This window comes from Mytilus trossulus, chromosome 4 (genome assembly GCF_036588685.1).
Source record: "Mytilus trossulus isolate FHL-02 chromosome 4, PNRI_Mtr1.1.1.hap1, whole genome shotgun sequence".
NCBI classification, from domain to species: domain Eukaryota; kingdom Metazoa; phylum Mollusca; class Bivalvia; order Mytilida; family Mytilidae; genus Mytilus; species Mytilus trossulus.
Genome location: NC_086376.1, coordinates 40,056,998 through 40,075,791, shown reverse-complemented (window position 1 = coordinate 40,075,791; position 18,794 = coordinate 40,056,998). Strand labels below are relative to the sequence as shown.

Below are 18,794 nucleotides of genomic sequence, written 5' to 3'. Positions count from 1 at the left end.
TGACTTTAGTCACGCTTGAATAAATAAAAGTTCTGTCAGACTTAAGGTAAAGGAAGCACATGTTTTTTGTACTTCCGGTAAAATCAAAACAAGAAAGACGATGTCAGAACCTGATGAGGAAAAAACCTTGAATTTCCATGAGATGGGGTTGGATGACAGAATTTTAAAGGTGCAAATGAAATGAAATAAGTTTATATACGATATATAATATTCGGTCGCACCTCTATTGTTAATCTAAAATTGTATATATTGCTTCTTTTTTAGCTTTTTTTACACGACTATGTTACTCAATAATTTAGTCCACAGCATAGCGGCATAGCCAATGTTGCTGTCTCATTAATGTTTCAATACACCCATGTCCATCTTCTTATTCACAACAATGTATTAGAGGTGTTAAAATTGGATGGTCAAATTATTGTTTTTTTTTTCTCCCCCCCCCCCCCCCCCCCCCCCCCCCCCCCCCCCCCTTTTTGTTTTAAGGTATCAAGACATATTGGTCCGCCAGACAACTGAAATTGGTTAGAAGCCCGAATATATATCAGAGTTTGCAAAAAAACCTTTTTAGCCAGTCCTCTGAACTCTGAACATTTCGGCACCCATTTTGGATATTTCGGAACCAATTCAATCTGGCACCTCATTTTCAAAAATAAATTTATAAGAAAAATTCAAAAATTGTTGCAGTAATATTATAAATAGAAGATAATAAATGCATTTCGAAAAGAATACCAACCCTCATACAAAAATTCTAATCAGCACCTGGTCAAATCAACATTTGGTCAAACCTGCACTGATTTTAGTCAATTTGTCAACTCGTCATCCAATAGGCAATAATATTTGATATATAGTAAACATGAGAAATATATAAAAAAGTTGTATTTTATCAGTCATTACAACTTTTAAATCATCAAGCAGTTAGTACGCATATCTCATTCAGAGCTCCAGATAAGCTGCATATTTGCATGAGCACCCAATACAAATAATAAAAAACCCAATGCAATTGCCCATTGCAGGGTTCAATAACCCAATTAATTCAAAGGAAAGCTCAATTATATGCCAAAACCATGAGTTCTCAACCCTTTTATTGGCTACCATTTGCGTTATTTACCCTTATCTATTTACTGTCGTCGCGTAAACTATTTTTATAATATTTATAATTGGAAATTTCCTTTCGTTCTAAAAATAGATCCCTGCATCAAGTACCTGAAATGTGTCCCTGTTGGAGTTTTCTGTTGCTCAATAGGTACACGTGTTTTTGAAATCGTTTCGATTTTCTCGCCTTTTATCCAATTAGCGTGTGTCATGTAGTCATATTTGTTTCGCATTGCTCGGGATTTATCATAACATACATTGAATTAAAACAAAAGTAAATGTCCGGTAAAAATATTGAATAGATCTTTTGAAAAGTTTAGGGAAAGTAATGATGATAACAAGACTCAGCCAGTGTATTTAGGAAGCGTCCATCGAACGCACGGGCGTGTGTAAGTATTTAAACGAGAACATTGCTAATAAACACGGGGTTTCGTCAAAAAGGTTATCAGCTCAACAGTTGGAAAAAGTGAAAGGCCAAATCAATAAATTGAATAATGATAAAGCACCAGAAACCAAAAGCTCTAATAAAAGACAACTAAACCCAGATTTATGTAAATTGAATATAACAAAATCATTCAAGAATAATTAGAGTTTATATACTATTTTTTTTCATTTTACTGTTAATTAATGATTATCGCTATTTTGTGCATTTTTCCTTTGATCTTTTTTTGTGATAATTTTCATATCATGCTTCTCGCTTGATATGGAAAAATGATCGCTAGAAACTAACGAGACCACGTTGGGTTGCTAACGAAATTGACTTTGAAATTGACAACGTCGTCATAGGTAAAATAGCGATAAACAGATTATCATTGGTCATCTCAACTCGATTGCTTTACTCACTTTCCCTGTACCAGCTCAAGCAAGAAAATCAATCTCGTTGAGATAATCAACGATTATCTATAAATACACACACAGGCACTGGTGTCAGAATTTATAATATGAAGGTATAAGACCTAGAGTATAAGACGAGTGCTTGTGAATACACATATCTGTTTTTGTGAGAAAATACAAAACTGGCAGAAGGTTTGAAACGGGACACAAATTAAACCTTTAATTGCTCCTCATTGCATAAACAAAATAAAACAGCTAGCAAATAACCCTAACCCTAAACCAAATAAAACAGCTAATTAAACATGACAAAGAAAGAAATATGTTTAAGATGGAAAAAAATCTAGGGTTGATATTGCCTAAGTGTTCAATATTGTGTTGATGAAAAAATCCAATACATTAAGGAGCTTGGTGGTGAAAAACCCAATTTGATATTAACCTGAGGGGTGAATTGGAATTGATAATGCAATTAAAAAACTTTATCACCCAATTGTATAAGAAAATGGTGGGTAAAAACCCCAATTCGTGAATTCTTATCTGATGCTCTGTCATTGTTTCAGGTTTTCTCAACATTCTGATGTTTTGATTAGTTTTCTCTTTATGCCCTACCTACGATAGTAGAGGGGCATTATGTTTTTCTAATCTGTGTGTCTGTTGGTTTGTCCTGCTTCAGGTCAAAGTTTTTGATGAAGTTGAAGTCCAATCAACTTGAAACTTAGTACACATGTTCTCTGTGATATTATCTTTCTAATTATACCAAATAAAAGTTTTTACCCCAATTACATGGTCCACTGAACATAGAAAATGATAGTGCGAGTGGGGCATCCATGTACTTGGGACACATTCTTGTTATTAATTTATGAATATTTTTTATCAGTTATCAAGAAGTTTTTTGTTTTAATGATAATCAGGAAGTTTCGAACATAAATATTGATGGGACTTGACACAACCTAATTGTAGAGAATTAATTGTTGGGTCATAGTTTATAAAATCAAGATACAGAAACTGACATGTGTTTAAATAAAATTGAGAATGGAAATGGAGAATGTGTCAAAGAGACAACAACCTGACCATAGAAAAGACAACAGCAGAAGGTAACCAACAGGTCTTCAATGTAGCGAGAAATTCCTGCACCTGGAGGTTGTGTTTAGTCCCATCAAGCAGCTGGCCTGCTTGCTGTTGTGTCCTAGTTATGTCTGATAATATCAATAAAATGTCTTTCAAACTAAGTTTTAAAGTGATGCCAGTGTATCAAACTTGTAATCATTCACTTCGTATTTGTTATCATCACATTCACAGAAGGGTGCAGAATGTATATGGGGTAATACAAAATGGTGACCATTGCATTCCAATATTCACAAACCGTATAGAACACTTCACATCAAATAAATCCCTCTTATTTTGGTCATTCTGTATGAATGGACATATCTGTCTTTATTTTAATATTTTGCTTAAAATACTGTGATTTGTTTGAAACTTATGCATTTTTGTAGTGCAGCTGTCAGTTTTTTGGTGTTTACTATCTATGCTATATGCTACATGTTCATTGGGATTCAACAGATTATTTTAACATCACAGCTACAGAATCAAAGCTTTCTGAATATCTTGACAATTCATCTCTGTGATGTTTGCAATGTTGATGATTTTCATTTATCCAAGAAAATAATTTTTGTCATTTATCACAATGTTTATTTTTAATTTGAACCAATATCAAAAATAAGCTTATATAAACCAATTTATTAGTTTATAATCATGCTAATTACTGGCACTGGTATGTTTGTGAAAAAACATTTGTATCCTTATTTATAGATAATTTTTCCTTTTTCTATTTTGAAATTATGTACTGTTTGATCCTGGTTTTGCACAAGATTATAAGTGTCTGCCTGTACTGATTATATTTTTTTTTGTATGAATTTTTTTATGAAGAGTGCACTGTGTAATAGCAGATGAGTTTGGAGGGATATCCCATTGTTTACCAATAGGTTAGTTTTGAATTAATTTATATTTTTTCACTTACAGGCAATTGCTAATTTAGGCTGGGCAACACCAACACCAATTCAGGAAAAGGCAATCCCTCTGGCTTTAGAAGGAAAAGACATTTTGGCGAGGGCTAGGACTGGTTCTGGTAAAACAGCTGCATTTTCCATTCCTGTTGTGCAGAAAATATTACAGTCTAAACAGGTAATGATAATACTTCTAGGGATTCTTATTATTCTTTTGATGCCAGTTTTCGTAAGTACAGGTTAACTTTAAATTCAAATTTTCAACTAATTTATATTAGATTTTATAAAGACTTTGGCAAAACCATGAAATCACATATTTACGAACAAGTTTTTCTGCAGTCCATGAAATTTGGTACCCACGGAAATAAATGATTCCACTGTACTTTGAAATCTATAAGTTTAAAATAAACATGATACAGGTTCAAAGCAAATAAAGCAACTTAACTGACAAGTTAAATGTTTTCGATATACAAAAGTTATGAAGTAAGGTAAACTCTGAAATTATTTCCCAATTTTCTTTGAGTTGGAAAGCCTTTCGATTATGTAGTATGGAACATAAAAATTTTGCATTTTCTTGAACTGAGAAATAGATTAAATACTGTATGTAATATATTTAAAATATTAATTAATTTCTGTACAAGCCAATTAAAACTTATATTAGTGCTTGATAAATTTAATTACACCCTTAATTTTTTTTTTACAGATATGAATACTGTATCATGTATGTACTACAAAAAGTTTAGAAGACAGTATATTTTCTCAATATCTCTTTTTTAGACCAGTAAAGAACAGTGTACAAAGGCTCTTTTCCTGACCCCTTCTAAGGAGTTATGTCACCAAGCATATAAAAATCTTATGGTTAGTATATATTGTATGTATAGAGTTACATGTAACATTAATGTACATGTACACACATAAAAATCTTATGGTTAGTGTATATTTGTATTTATAGAGTTACATGTAACATAAGTGTACATGTACACACATAAAAATCTTATGGTTAGTATATATTGTATATGCATAGAGTTACATGTAACATTAGTGTACATGACCACACTTAAAAATCTTATGGTTAGTATATATTGTACTTGTATGTATAGAGTTACATGTAACATTAGTGTACATGTACACACTTAAAAATCTTATGGTTAGTATATATTGTATGTTTAGAGTTACATGTAACATTAGTGTACATTTACATATATCTTTATGACCATCTCTTTTAACCCATTTATAGCTAGCACAAAAATTGACATAAAGTAGATGGTGGGATGAAATTAATCATGTAACAAAATTGTTTAGAAAATGAGAGAAGTACATGTTTTAAATTACATTTCTATAGTTTTAGTTTCTTGGAAATTCTTGGTACACCAACATTACAGAGCTTAATCTAAATTCAAGTAAATTGTACTCTTTAAGATTGAATAGAAAACGTATTACATTTCCTTTTATAAATCTCTACCAGAGTTTTGACCTACATAAGTCCTTGCTATTGCCTAATAACCATAAAATTAGTTTCATGTTATGCATTAGAATAAAGTATTGAGTTCATGTATTTATGAAAACATGTATTATGTCAATTTTGCATTCATTTAAGTTTTACTTACAGTTGGTACAAATTTATACATGTAGTATTTGGATATAGACATATTTCATAAGTATTTGATTTCTACTTTCTGTTTCAGGAATTGACATCATGTTGTTCCAGAGAAATAAAATGTGTTGATGTTTCACCAAAAGTTCCACTGCTTACACAAAGGTAACATCACAAATGATAATGATCTTATTGAGCAAAAAAAACAAACAAACCAGAAACTAAGTGAACTCAAACAGCAACATACATGTGAAGGAAAAGTCAACATAAATGAAAACAAGTTATATATGTTTATTGAACACCATGCCTCGCTGACAAACAAAAATGTTTTATCATGGTTAGAACATCTACAAGGTGTTCAATAAGTTACTTCTTTCTCTCTTGTAAAAACAAGAAGGTAGGAAGAAGGCAATCAAAAATCGCAAATTGAAAAAGATGTAAAGACATTGAAACATTAGTCTAATGGTGCACAGAAAACTAGTTTCCACTACACAAACCCTTCAAAAAAGAACAGAATAAACTCTGGTACTCTGCAAGTTTAACATTGAAACATTAGTCTAATGGTGCACAGAAAACTAGTTTCCACTACACAAACCCTTCAAAAAAGAGCAGAGTGATCTCTGTTACTCTGTAAGTTTAAGCAGTTCCCTTTCTAGAAAGAGTCCTGGTTGGTAGCAACACCAAATGCTGCCTAAAATTACATGTAATAGCATACACAATGGCAACATTGAACTTTTATCTGTTGTTTTGCCAACTCTGTTATGTAATATTGCACAACATATAAATTTATATGCATTGAAAATAATGTAAGATTTATTTATTTTTATTTTCACAGACCCAAATTAATGGAGAAACCCGATATAGTTGTTGGTACCCCTACACGTATCCTGGCACACATACAGGCTGGTAATCTCAGTATCAAAGACACATTGGAGATGCTTGTTATTGATGAAGCAGATCTGGTTTTCTCTTTTGGCTATGAGGATGATGTTAAAGCTATCATGAAGTAAATTTTTAGTTATTTGTCCAAAACCCTCATATGCTTTTTGGGGACTTTGATATGATAACCTTTCAATGAGAAATAGCTGACACCATAACTATTCCTTATATTTGTTTGAAATCTTATTTGTTAGGGAAACTTCAAATATTATAAGACAAATATTGTTGACAGATGATGTTAATATAAACAATGTCACCTTCACAACATTTCAGTGTTGATTTGTAAAGTGAATGTAAAAAAAAGTGTACTTTTATATGAATGTTGCAGAAATTTACGTTCTTTGGCACATAAAATAATATTACAATAAACTTATTTCAAAATGGTAATATATCATAAAAATAATAATGATAACCCTTACCATGCGGAATTGTTTTTAGAAAATGTCTAATTTTCGTTTATTTGCAAAAATATGCAAATTATATGCAAATGAGCTTAGCCCTGTTGCTGTAGCATATTGAATTCTTTAAATATAATATAGGTGATCACGGGGTGGGGTGGTCGGGGTGACGAGGCGGAATTTTTTTTGGCGGAAATTTGCCCCAAAGAGGGTCTTCAGGTGCAAAAAGCGTCAATTTTGCCAATTTTTCACCCTTTCTCTTGACCCAGAAGACCCAGGGTTGCTGGTTCAGGTATCCAGCTGTAGCCTGCGTGTAGAGTGGACCCTAGTGAACAAATTGACCACAACAGTTGTTAGATCGGAGTGAATCTGATCTTGATTCATCAGTCTACAGAAGGTCATTTGGACCCAAAATACCGAATTTCACGATTTTTGCCGATTTTTGACTCGAATGGACCCAAAACCGGAAGTAGTTGTTTCCTATGCGTATTTCATTAATAATAATGATCAGTAGTTATATGGCCGTGGGTTTGCACTATCTTTGCCAGTTTTATGCCTCTGAACTTCTTGTGTAAGATACAGATGTGAAGCCTACCCCTCCAGAAAACCGAGTTTTAGCCAATTTCATTTTTCCAAGTCCGTATTTGTGCTCAAAATGCTACTTATACATGAGAAACGTGAATATGGATAGCCTCAGGTTGACGGGACATACATAAATTTTAAAATAAGTATCATAAAGTGGACTTCTAAAAGTATGGAACGCCATTGGAGCCAAATAACGGTTATTAGGGTCCGCCCGTCAAAAGACGGTCACCGCATGGTAAGGGTTAACAAACTTCAAAAAAAAAAAATTTTTTTTTAGCGTTTTTGAACTAATCATTGTATCTGGAGGCCTTACTGACCCGTTCTGAACCATAATAAGAAGAAAAAACATCCAAATTTGAGCTAAAACTGGAAAAAAATTGGTTTCTTTTTCCAAGGTCCTTAACCCTTACCATGCGGAATTGTTTTTAGAAAATGTCTAATTTTCGTTTATTTGCAAAAATATGCAAATTATATGCAAATGAGCTTAGCCCTGTTGCTGTAGCATATTGAATTCTTTAAATATAATATAGGTGATCACGGGGTGGGGTGGTCGGGGTGAGGAGGCGGAATTTTTTTTGGCGGAAATTTGCCCCAAAGAGGGTCTTCAGGTGCAAAAAGCGTCAATTTTGCCAATTTTTCACCCTTTCTCTTGACCCAGAAGACCCAGGGTTGCTGGTTCAGGTATCCAGCTGTAGCCTGCGTGTAGAGTGGACCCTAGTGAACAAATTGACCACAACAGTTGTTAGATCGGAGTGAATCTGATCTTGATTCATCAGTCTACAGAAGGTCATTTGGACCCAAAATACCGAATTTCACGATTTTTGCCGATTTTTGACTTCGAATGGACCCAAAACCGGAAGTAGTTGTTTCCTATGCGTATTTCATTAATAATAATGATCAGTAGTTATATGGCCGTGGGTTTGCACTATCTTTGCCAGTTTTATGCCTCTGAACTTCTTGTGTAAGATACAGATGTGAAGCCTACCCCTCCAGAAAACCGAGTTTTAGCCAATTTCATTTTTCCAAGTCCGTATTTGTGCTCAAAATGCTACTTATACATGAGAAACGTGAATATGGATAGCCTCAGGTTGACGGGACATACATAAATTTTAAAATAAGTATCATAAAGTGGACTTCTAAAAGTATGGAACGCCATTGGAGCCAAATAACGGTTATTAGGGTCCGCCCGTCAAAAGACGGTCACCGCATGGTAAGGGTTAATGTTTTTGATTGACCACAACATCATTTTAAAGGACACTTAATATACCATTGCAGAAGTTATTGTCACAATAATTAAGAAATTGTATTTGTATTTCAGACAACTTCCAAAGATATATCAAGCATTCCTTATGTCAGCTACCCTCAGTGATGACGTATTAAGTTTGAAGAAATTAGTGCTTCATAATGCTGTAAGTTGTACAATAAAGATATGTTATTTATACTTTTTATGTCACCTAGTTTCTTGTTTTTAACTCTTTGTTTTCTAAAGCATTGGAATTTCATTGCTTTTGATTAAAGTGTTTTCCTTATTAAAAAAAAATATTCTCAATTTGTATGCAAAATTTATTTTCATATGTAAAAATTGCTGTATTAAAAACTTAGATTTATGTTTGAAAGTTGACCCATAATAAAACATTTGTAATATTTCATGAGCAAATGTTCTAACCTTTCCAATATCTTTTCAAACTCAAGAATATTTATGCTGGCTCTTTGATTTTCAAAAAAAATTATCTTAAAAACTATAAAATTAATTGAAATGCTATATTATAATCTAAAGACTCCAAAATATACATTAAGAGGTAAGCATATTTTCATGATGAACTTGTTTGGTGTTTGCTATAGTTAAAGACGATTTTTTTCAGGTAATTTTGAAGTTAGAAGAATCACAGTTACCTGAATCATCACAGCTGACTCAGTATCATATCAAGTAAGTTGGGCCAGAGAAACTTAATGGGGCATAGGTTTACTTAGTAAGGTCTGAATCATCACAGCTGACTCAGTATCATATCAAGTAAGTTTGGCCAGAGAAATTTAATGGGGCATAGGTTTGCTTAGTAAGGTCTGAATCATCACAGCTGACACAGTATCATATAAAGTAAGTTAGGCCAGAGAAATTTAATGGGGCATAGGTTTGCTTAGTAAGGTCTGAATCATCACAGCTGACACAGTATCATAAAAGGTAAGTTGGGCCAGAGAAATTTAATGGGGCATAGGTTTGCTTAGTAAGGTCTGAATCATCACAGCTGACTCAGTATCATATCAAGTAAGTTAGGCCGGAGAAATTTAATGGGCATAGGTTTACTTAGTTACTCCTTTTGAAGAAATTTTTGACACCAAACATAGATGTTAAGGAATTATAATTTCAAGATTTCTTATGATACCATATTTCACTTTAAGTAAAGAACCATCATCTACACATGTAGATCATTTCATTTAATAAAATTGAGAATGGAAATGGGGAATGTGTCAAAGAGACCCGACCATTGAGCTGACAACAGCAGAAGGTCACCAACGATCTTCAATGCAGCGAGAAATTCCCGCACGGGGAGAAAAAAAGTTAACCAGTCTTTCATTTTCTCTTTACAAAACAGTTTTTGGATGTTTTCACTTTAATATTGGCCTAAAAATGTATGTCCTTTAGTTGTTAAGGGAAGCTGTTAATATTGGATCCATTGTTATTCAGCTTCCAGTTTTAATTGCATTTTAAAGCATTAAATTTTCTATTTGAAAACTTGTAAGTGGTCAAGATCCCAATCCCGAAACCATATATAATCTTCTATGGGACAAAAAAAACAAACTCAAAGAAATAAAAGATGAGTCCCCTGAAGATTTGAATGACATGCAGGGTTAATCTCTACCCATAAGCATAACTTTACCAACCCATTTTTTCTGGAATTTGCCCAATGTCAGGCAATCATGGGAATGACGATTTATGGGAGACTTTGTAACATTCTATTACAATTATTTGTGGGGTTGTAGGCAGTAGAGTAAAACCCATTTGTTGATTATTGATTTTACATCATTCTTCAAATATGTTAAAAAAAATATAATTTAGAAATGTATTTGATAGAATAAACTTTCTCTTTGTAGATGTGAAGAAGAAGATAAATTTACATTGATATGTGCCTTATTAAAGTTGGGACTTGTACGAGGAAAGTCTATTATATTTGTAAATAATGTAAATCGTTGTTATAAGTAAGTAGCACTGATATATTAGATTACAGTGAAACCAGTCTTAAATGAACTCTGTTAGAAATTAAGATTTTAGACAAGTATTTGCTTTTTACAGTTCAAAATAGAGTACAAGGGTAAAAGGTTATATTGCAACGCATGAAAATAATTTTATCATGCAGTTTCAATTTTACTGGCAGTGATTCTTTTTAAATTTGAAATGCTTACTGACTGATTTAATTTTTGGTGTTTTGAGCCACTTTTAAGCACTGCTTTTGGGCGATTTCGTGTTGGCCAGTTTTTATTGGAGGAGGAAGCCGGAGTGCATTTGATAGGATAACTGACAATCATAGTCAATTAAGATTTGAGTCGAGTGCACCTGCACAAGCTATTTTCAAACTCATAACCTCAGTGTTGACTGGCTAGTGATTACAGTAGTAACTACTTAGACTACTATGCCACCCAGGACCCTGCTAACTGACTGAAGTTTGTGATATATTTGCCATTATTGCAATAACACTTGTATCAAAAGAGTTTACTTTTGTCTTAGAAATAACGTGTATCCTGAAACTGGTACCTAATATACTAAACAGTGTAAAAAAAATTCTATGTTTTTGAGTTATATGTAGAATTTCCATTCAGTTTGAACATGGCTTATATCTGGTTTTCTTAAAGGGGATCAAAGAGAGGAATTATTTGTTGTAAAGAGCACTAAGATACATTGTCTTTATAGGGAGCTTGGAGGAAAGTGAATATGCTCATAAAACATAAGGAAAAGCTTCTTGCACTAAAGGATGTTAGAAAAATTTAGGCCATGATCTTGGATGAATAAAAAACGATGTGCCAACATTTTTAGAATTTTTTATTCAATGTTAACAGTTTATACTTTTCTTCAGATTAAAGTTATTTTTGGAACAGTTTGGTATAAAAAGTTGTGTGCTGAATTCAGAACTTCCTGTTAGCTCAAGGTAATATTAATTATATGATATTAATATATAACAATGTTTATGAAAAAAAACCCATTTATACTCATGTACCAGTCTTAACATATCAGAAATATCAAATAGTATGTATATGTATATAATAGAATAGTTAAGGTCTTATGGCTCTTACTGCATTAACTTTTAAAGACCAAAACAGCAAAAATAATCAAAAATTCCTTGTAACCATAACACATTATCCAGTTGTGTATATATAATAATTCTTTGTGCACCTTTTGATGAAGTTGAAGAAGACCAATCATCTTTAAACTTAGTACACATTTTCTCTATGATATGATCTTTGTGATATTAATGCCAAATTTGAGTTTTTACCCAAATTTCACATTCCACTGAAAAGGATAGCTTGATTGGGGCATTTTTGTACTGTGAACACATTCTTGTTATATTTGCATTTAATAGCTACTAAAGACAAACAAGCAAATAACTTTTATGCACCAATGTACATTGAACTCACTCAAATAGTTTAACTTTAATATTATTTGATGCTGAAATCAATACCATCTTCATCTTTCAGATGCCATATTGTGACACAGTATAATGAAGGATTGTATGATTATATAGTAGCCTCAGATGAAACATTACTGATGAATCCAAAAACCAATCCAAATGAACCTACAAAAAAGAAGCACAAGTAAGTTTTGTCAGTCACAGTATAGAAGATATTAATAAAGATTATAGCTAGTGATAACCTGCCTAAAACATCCTCAATAAACCAAGTAAAGCAAGTATTTCATAAAATAAAGGCAAAACAATTCACAAGAAAAGTGAATACTTTGCATCAAATGAAAAATCTCATAACTAGGGTATTTCATAGCTTCTTTGTTTTAATAGTACAAACAGTAACTTTTAACTTCATGTGATATTTGAATAACTTGGGTTAAGTTTAAATATTTCATATTTGAACAATTTAAAGTTTTGTGGATAGATATTAATATTAACCAGCTTATCAATTCCTTAAGTGGTGGGATTTTTTGGCATTTTTAGTTCGATAAAGGCGACTTTGCCATTTATGCTTATAAGTTTTGATTAGAGATGGCAGTTGATACAGTTCTTCCTTTGTGAAATCTTGCACTCATACTAAACAAATTGTAACTGGATGATAGTGTTGTTTGTCAGCGAATGATGATTGAATGTTTTTATCTCCAAACCAATTAAGAGTATAATGATGACCTGAATTATAAGAATCTACTGTGTAAAGCTTTTTACAGCATATACTAATCATTAAGTATCTATACTTTTAGACAAATAAAAAGAGATAAAGAATATGGTGTTTCCAGAGGTATAGACTTCCAGAATGTGTCAAATGTTATCAACTTTGATTTCCCAGCGACAGTAGATACATACATTCACAGAGTAGGAAGGTATACATAATGTTTGTCATTGTTTCATCAAACAGTATTAAGAAAATGAGATAAAGGTTTTATGTTATTGAGATAGCAAACTAACAACAAGACTTTAGTTTTCAATCTAAATAGATATAAGAAGATGTGATATGAGTGGCAATGAGACAACTCTCCATCCAAGTCACAATTTATAAAAGTAAACCAAAGTTGGCCAAAGTACGGTCTTCAACACGGAGCCTTAGCTCACACCGCACAGCCAGCTATTAAGGACCCCAAAAATGACTGGTGTAAAACCATTCAAACAACAAATGAGAAACAAGAAATGATTATGAACTACATAAACAAAGTCCAACTACTGAACATCAGATATAAACAAACTTTATAGATTGACTATATTTTGAAACATTTCATATTTGTCACCCTATAGATGTTTTACAAAATATTCTATACAAATGCTATCTCCACTGCCAAAATTATTACTTTTTGAACAATTCTACCTATTCTGAATTATTCCACTTCTTTATACAGAAAATATTATTTTAAAGTCATATGAAACCTGAAATTAAAAAAAACCGATGCATATGGTGTTTTTTTATAACAAAATGGATAGATGTAATAATTAAAGTTTTGTACAAATACTTTTTTTCTAAAAAAAAATCTTTTCTTTGTCCACATTTAGAAGAAGTTTACTTATTTAAATTGCTTGCTTCCAGGAATCAATTTGCTGAAATATTTCTTTTATTCAAAGTGACCTTAGCCTGACCTTTCTTGTAAAAATCTGGTGATTGCAATACACATGGAAATGTATGTCACTGAAGTTAACTATTATCTGATTGTATCTCAATATCCATGCTTCTTTGTTGAATGTTTACTATTGGGTGACAATGGGTAAACTACAGCTTCAAAAGCGACAATTAATGAGCTGGCATATTTTCATTTCATAACAGAAAGAGAGAGAAATAAAAATGACGGTTATACGATATTGTTGCGTAAAAAATGATAAAATCGTACACAGAAGACTAAGTTTATGATATATACATGCATTGGTTCAAGAATTAGATAAACATTATTTTTCACAAGTCACTTGTTTTATATGAGTTAGGCCAGGTATGTTCTGAAATATGTTTAAACAATAAGGAGGAGATAACTATATTTTCCTGTTTTTATCCATAACAACAGTAAGAATACTTTTTAAATAATTTCTGGATAATGCCAGTCACAAAAATAATGGTTTAAAGTTGTGTATGTTTCCTTTTGAATACATTTATACTTGTAAACCATTTAAAATTATTAAATACAAGTTGTAGCTGTAGATCACTTTCTAATTATTTCAGAACTGCGAGGGGAGATAACCAAGGAACAGCGTTGTCATTTGTTAATATGAAGGAAATGAAATCATTAGAAGAAGTTGAAGAAGCTTTAGCTGAGTCAACTCGTATGTATTGTGCACTGTTATATTTGAAATTTATAGATTTTTGAAAATATTTGATATAAAGTTTTATAGACTCACTATATGGGACGACACTTTTCAAATCCATTATAATTGGTGAAAGATTATCATTAACGAGATTGAAAAGCAATCAAGTTGAGATGACCAATGATTATCTGTTTATTGCTATTTTACCTTTGACAACGTTTCATGTCAATTTCATCAGCAACACACGTGCTTCCCTAATTTCTAGCGATAATTTTCCCAATCAAGCGAGTAGCATAATATGAAAATTATCACAAAAAAAAGACCAAAGGAAAAATGCACAAAACAGCTATAATGTTATTTCTTAAACAAACACATGACCTCAAAGATTTCATTGAAATCCCATTTAAAAGGATAATAAAAATGTAAAAGTGTTTCATTTATTTAATTAAAGAGAAATTTACTGTATTTCAGCTGATGGTGACAATGTTTTTAAGCCGTACAATTTCAGAATGGAGGAGATTGATGGTTTTAAATACAGAGCAAAGGTTTGATATCAATACATTAAGTACAAGTAAACCATTAAAGGTCAAATGATACTTGTCTTCAACCTGGAGCCCTGGTTGACATCGAACAGCAAGCTAAAAAGGGCCCCTAAAACATACTAGTTCAGACGATTTTTGTTCTGTATTTGAAATTTTTGTTCACAGATTAAACAGTACAAGCTGTAAAAAGATATATGGACGATTATGGAAACTCAATCTCAAGGACCTTGGCCTATTTTAGTTTATAATTTCAAAGAATACATTGTTAGTTTTGAATATATATAATGTAAGATAGGTCATTAGTTCTGTATCATACATTCAAGGTTTTAATCAACAAGTAACAGTTCTTAAAAATAGTATCTATAGATTAATAAGTTATTAAATAGGAGTGCAAATATATATTTATAGAATTATATGAGTATAAACTAATATTTAATTTTATATTTTAGGATGCAATGAGGGCTGTCACTAAAGTTGCTATTAGAGAAGCAAGATTAAAAGAAATTAAAATTGAAATTTTAACTTCACAGAAATTAAAGGTAGGTGACAATATTGTCCATTCTGTGCCTTTTAAAATAATCTTAGGCTACTTTACCCTATTAATTTAAAAAAAGAAAGATTATTTGATCATTTAAATTGGATAGGATTATTTTGCTACACAGTGGAATTATATTTGAAACATTGTTTTGGATTTGATGAAAGACTTCTTGATTTCTTTAGTGGTGCACAACCCTTAACAATATTTTGCTTTTTGTCAAGTCTACAACATTTGTCACAGAAGGAAAACAGTGATCCTACATTCATTCATCTGTTATGTCAACAGTTATGTTCAGTCTGTGGTTACAAGTTTTAGTAAAAAAAATCTAATTGAGACTCACATCATAGGACCTAACACAGTGTATTGCGATTTCTGAAAGCTTTTTTTTGAGATATTTACAAAATTGAGACACATTTTACATTTTAATACTCAAATATTTTCTTTTAATTCTAATATGACATGTTGCTCAAACATTCCCTGGTGTAAAAGTTATTACAAATTATTTCCAGTTTTATAATGTCAAAATCAAAATGGTTGTTTTGTAAGAAGTTAATGATTCCTATTGTAAAGCTTGGAATTATTTATACCTAAAAAGGAATAAGAGAAAGTACACGTATATTTCAAGGAAACAATAAGACTAGAATTTTGTAATGGATTATTTCCTTTATTTTCTTTGCAGTCTTATTTTGAAGATAATCCAAGAGATTTACAAGTCCTGAGACATGATAAAAGTTTACACACAGTAAAAAGCTCTAGTCATTTAAAAGATGTTCCTGATTATCTTAGTAAGTAATCAATTACCAGTAATTTCTATGTATAGGATTCAAACTATAATTCATAGCTGACAAATCAAAAATTGGAAATTGTAATTGCTGGAGAAAGACTCACTACAAAATAACAAACTGATTGATATAAAGTTGATGGATGATATCAGGAGTGATAAGAAAAATGATTGCTCAGTTTCATAATCTGTAGTAAGCTTTCAACATTTACTTTTTTACATCAGAAATATATAAATTTAAATATGAAATTAATCTGTTAACTGAATATAGACTTGTGATCATTCAAGAAAAACTTCATCTGTATATGACTTAAATTTTTGTGCGAATGCATGGTGTATTGCACAACAGCAAAAAAATCATATAACCATTCCAAGATCTTTGACTACGGTTATTCTGTTTCAGAAACCTGAATGGCCAAATATTTAATTATAATCCAAATTCACCCTGTATCAAGCGTGAATATTGTGTCCAGGGTTGGACATCTGCAGTTGTATCCAGCTGTGCTTGGCTAACCAACTTATTCTGTTATATTTATTTTCAGTTTAAGATTCTGATAATTGAAACAATTAAGTCATATACCAGAAGTTGTAAAGCTAAAGAAAACCAACTTTACCTTCTATATTTTTTATTAGAAATTATTCCATTATTACTAGTGGTTCAAGGTCCTTCCATCAGTAACCACAATGATTAATTTTTAAGTACTCATACCATGCTATACAATTAATTCAAAGTGTCAATGTAATCTATTACATCAAGAAATAATGGTAACACAGTGTTTATTATATGTTTACATAGTTCCACAGACACTTAAAAACTTGAGTGGGAGAGGTAGACAAGCTAGATCAGGAAATAAACAGTTTAACAGAGGCCCTACACAGACTGAAAAGAAATTTAGGGTGAGATTAGGTTTCATTTAAAACTGAACTTCATATTATGTTTAATTATAGATTGATACATGGCTATGTAGTCAGCCATGAAAGAGAATTTTTATCCTGTTTGTATGAATTTGTTTTTAATTTGGTATAGTAATAAGGTTTTATGTTAATAGACATAATGTTTCTTATCTTGTTTTGCCTTGTGGTTGCTTGGTAGTGTGCTCACCTCAGTGTTGGAGGTTATGGGTATGATACAACCAAAGACTTTAAAATTGTTATTTTGCTGTTTCTCAGAATAAAACACAGCTCTAAGTAGTAAGTACAAAGAAAAGTCAGCAATGTGTCCTAGCAAGCCATGTGAAATGTGTTCTAGTAAGGCTTGTGAAATGTCATGTTCAATACCAGGCTCACTGTATTAGGTCTAGAACATAGGAGTGTTCATATAACTGTCCTAGCAAGGCATGTGAAATGTGTTCTAGTAAGACTTGTGAAGTGACATGTTCAATACCAGACTGTATTATGCCTAGAACATAGGACTGTTCATACAACTTTTCTCATTATGAATATTCCTTTAATTTATCACTGGATGTTGGACAGCCATCCATCATCATCATCTTGATGTGTTTTAATTCAAACAGAAAAAATATAACATACAAAGCAATTATGTATAAAGATACAATGATGTGTTTGTAGAAATATCTTATTGCTTTCTTTCTATAAGAATTCTTGCAGAAATCATATACTAAAAGCCTGTGATTTTATACAATTTACATTTTTTTGTTTCTCTTTTGTAGAAAAGGAAAGCTGATCCTTTGAAAAGTTTTGAGTTTGCTGGACTTGGAAATAAAAAAAAGAGAAAGAAATAAATAAATAATATGAACTTTAAAATGAGTTGTATATATATGGTGAATTTGTAAATGTTTTTTTTTTAACTTTATTTCATCTCTAGGATCAAGGGTGAAATACTTTAGAACATATAGTTTTACAATACAAGGTCACACTCACAGTGGAGCAATTCTTGTGATCCTAACATATATATGAGTTTGTGTCATCACTTAGCATTAATTGTGGGTAACACCCTAAAAAAGTCACTTTTGTCAGCTGTCATTGTATGAAAAGAACATCAAACATGTGTTTGCCACTTTGATACTGTTAAGAGAAAAATCTAGATTTTAGGGATAATTTTTACTTCACTTGTCTCTTTGAACAGTCAGGTGCATTACAAAAATGTAAAGGATTTGTCTTTATGCCCCATTACAGTCAAAAGGCAAAATCAAGGATTATGTTTTTTAGTTGTTTGTAGAAATGATGTTCAAGGACAATTAGTAAATCAGCTCCCTTTTTGCATATTTAAGATTAGATATCTGCCTCTCTATCTATATAACTACATGTTAAATTAAATTGAAAATGGAAATGGGGAATGTGTAAAAGAGACAACAACCGGACCATAGAACAGACAACAACAGAAGGTCACCAATAGGTCTTCAATGCAGCGAGAAATTCCTGGACCCAGGGGAGTCCTTCAACTGGCCCCTAAATAAATAAGTGCATTCATGTCCCACATAAATAACCAGGCCCTTACCTTACTGTGGATTCATTATTATTCATGGGATACCAATTATTGTGGATCTTGTGATAGCAGGTTATCCATGCAAATTAAGTGTTCAGCCAATTACATTTTTTCTG

At 31.7% G+C, this 18,794-nt stretch overlaps 1 protein-coding gene across 1 annotated transcript; it reads left to right on the top strand.

Annotated features, from left to right (window-relative positions):
• Nucleotides 1-35: 35 nt before the first annotated feature.
• On the top strand, nt 36-18,142 carry LOC134715285 (probable ATP-dependent RNA helicase DDX56). The gene is made up of 17 exons (XM_063577386.1): nt 36-169; nt 3,940-4,101; nt 4,701-4,781; nt 5,609-5,682; nt 6,353-6,523; nt 8,758-8,848; nt 9,302-9,366; nt 10,530-10,634; nt 11,507-11,578; nt 12,126-12,242; nt 12,853-12,972; nt 14,289-14,389; nt 14,843-14,916; nt 15,363-15,452; nt 16,131-16,236; nt 17,029-17,129; nt 17,903-18,142. The coding sequence occupies exons 1-17, from the start codon at nt 101-103 to the stop codon at nt 17,972-17,974; spliced, it is 1,671 nt and encodes a 556-aa protein (XP_063433456.1). The 5' UTR covers nt 36-100; the 3' UTR covers nt 17,975-18,142.
• Nucleotides 18,143-18,794: the final 652 nt, after the last annotated feature.

Bases quoted from the DNA above. Each gene is read 5' to 3' on its own strand.
- LOC134715285 (XM_063577386.1), top strand. From the start codon at position 101: ATGTCAGAACCTGATGAGGAAAAAACCTTGAATTTCCATGAGATGGGG. The intron at 4,102-4,700 runs GTAATGATAATA...TCTCTTTTTTAG, and splicing joins AAATATTACAGTCTAAACAG to ACCAGTAAAGAACAGTGTAC. The intron at 14,917-15,362 runs GTTTGATATCAA...TTTATATTTTAG, and splicing joins GTTTTAAATACAGAGCAAAG to GATGCAATGAGGGCTGTCAC.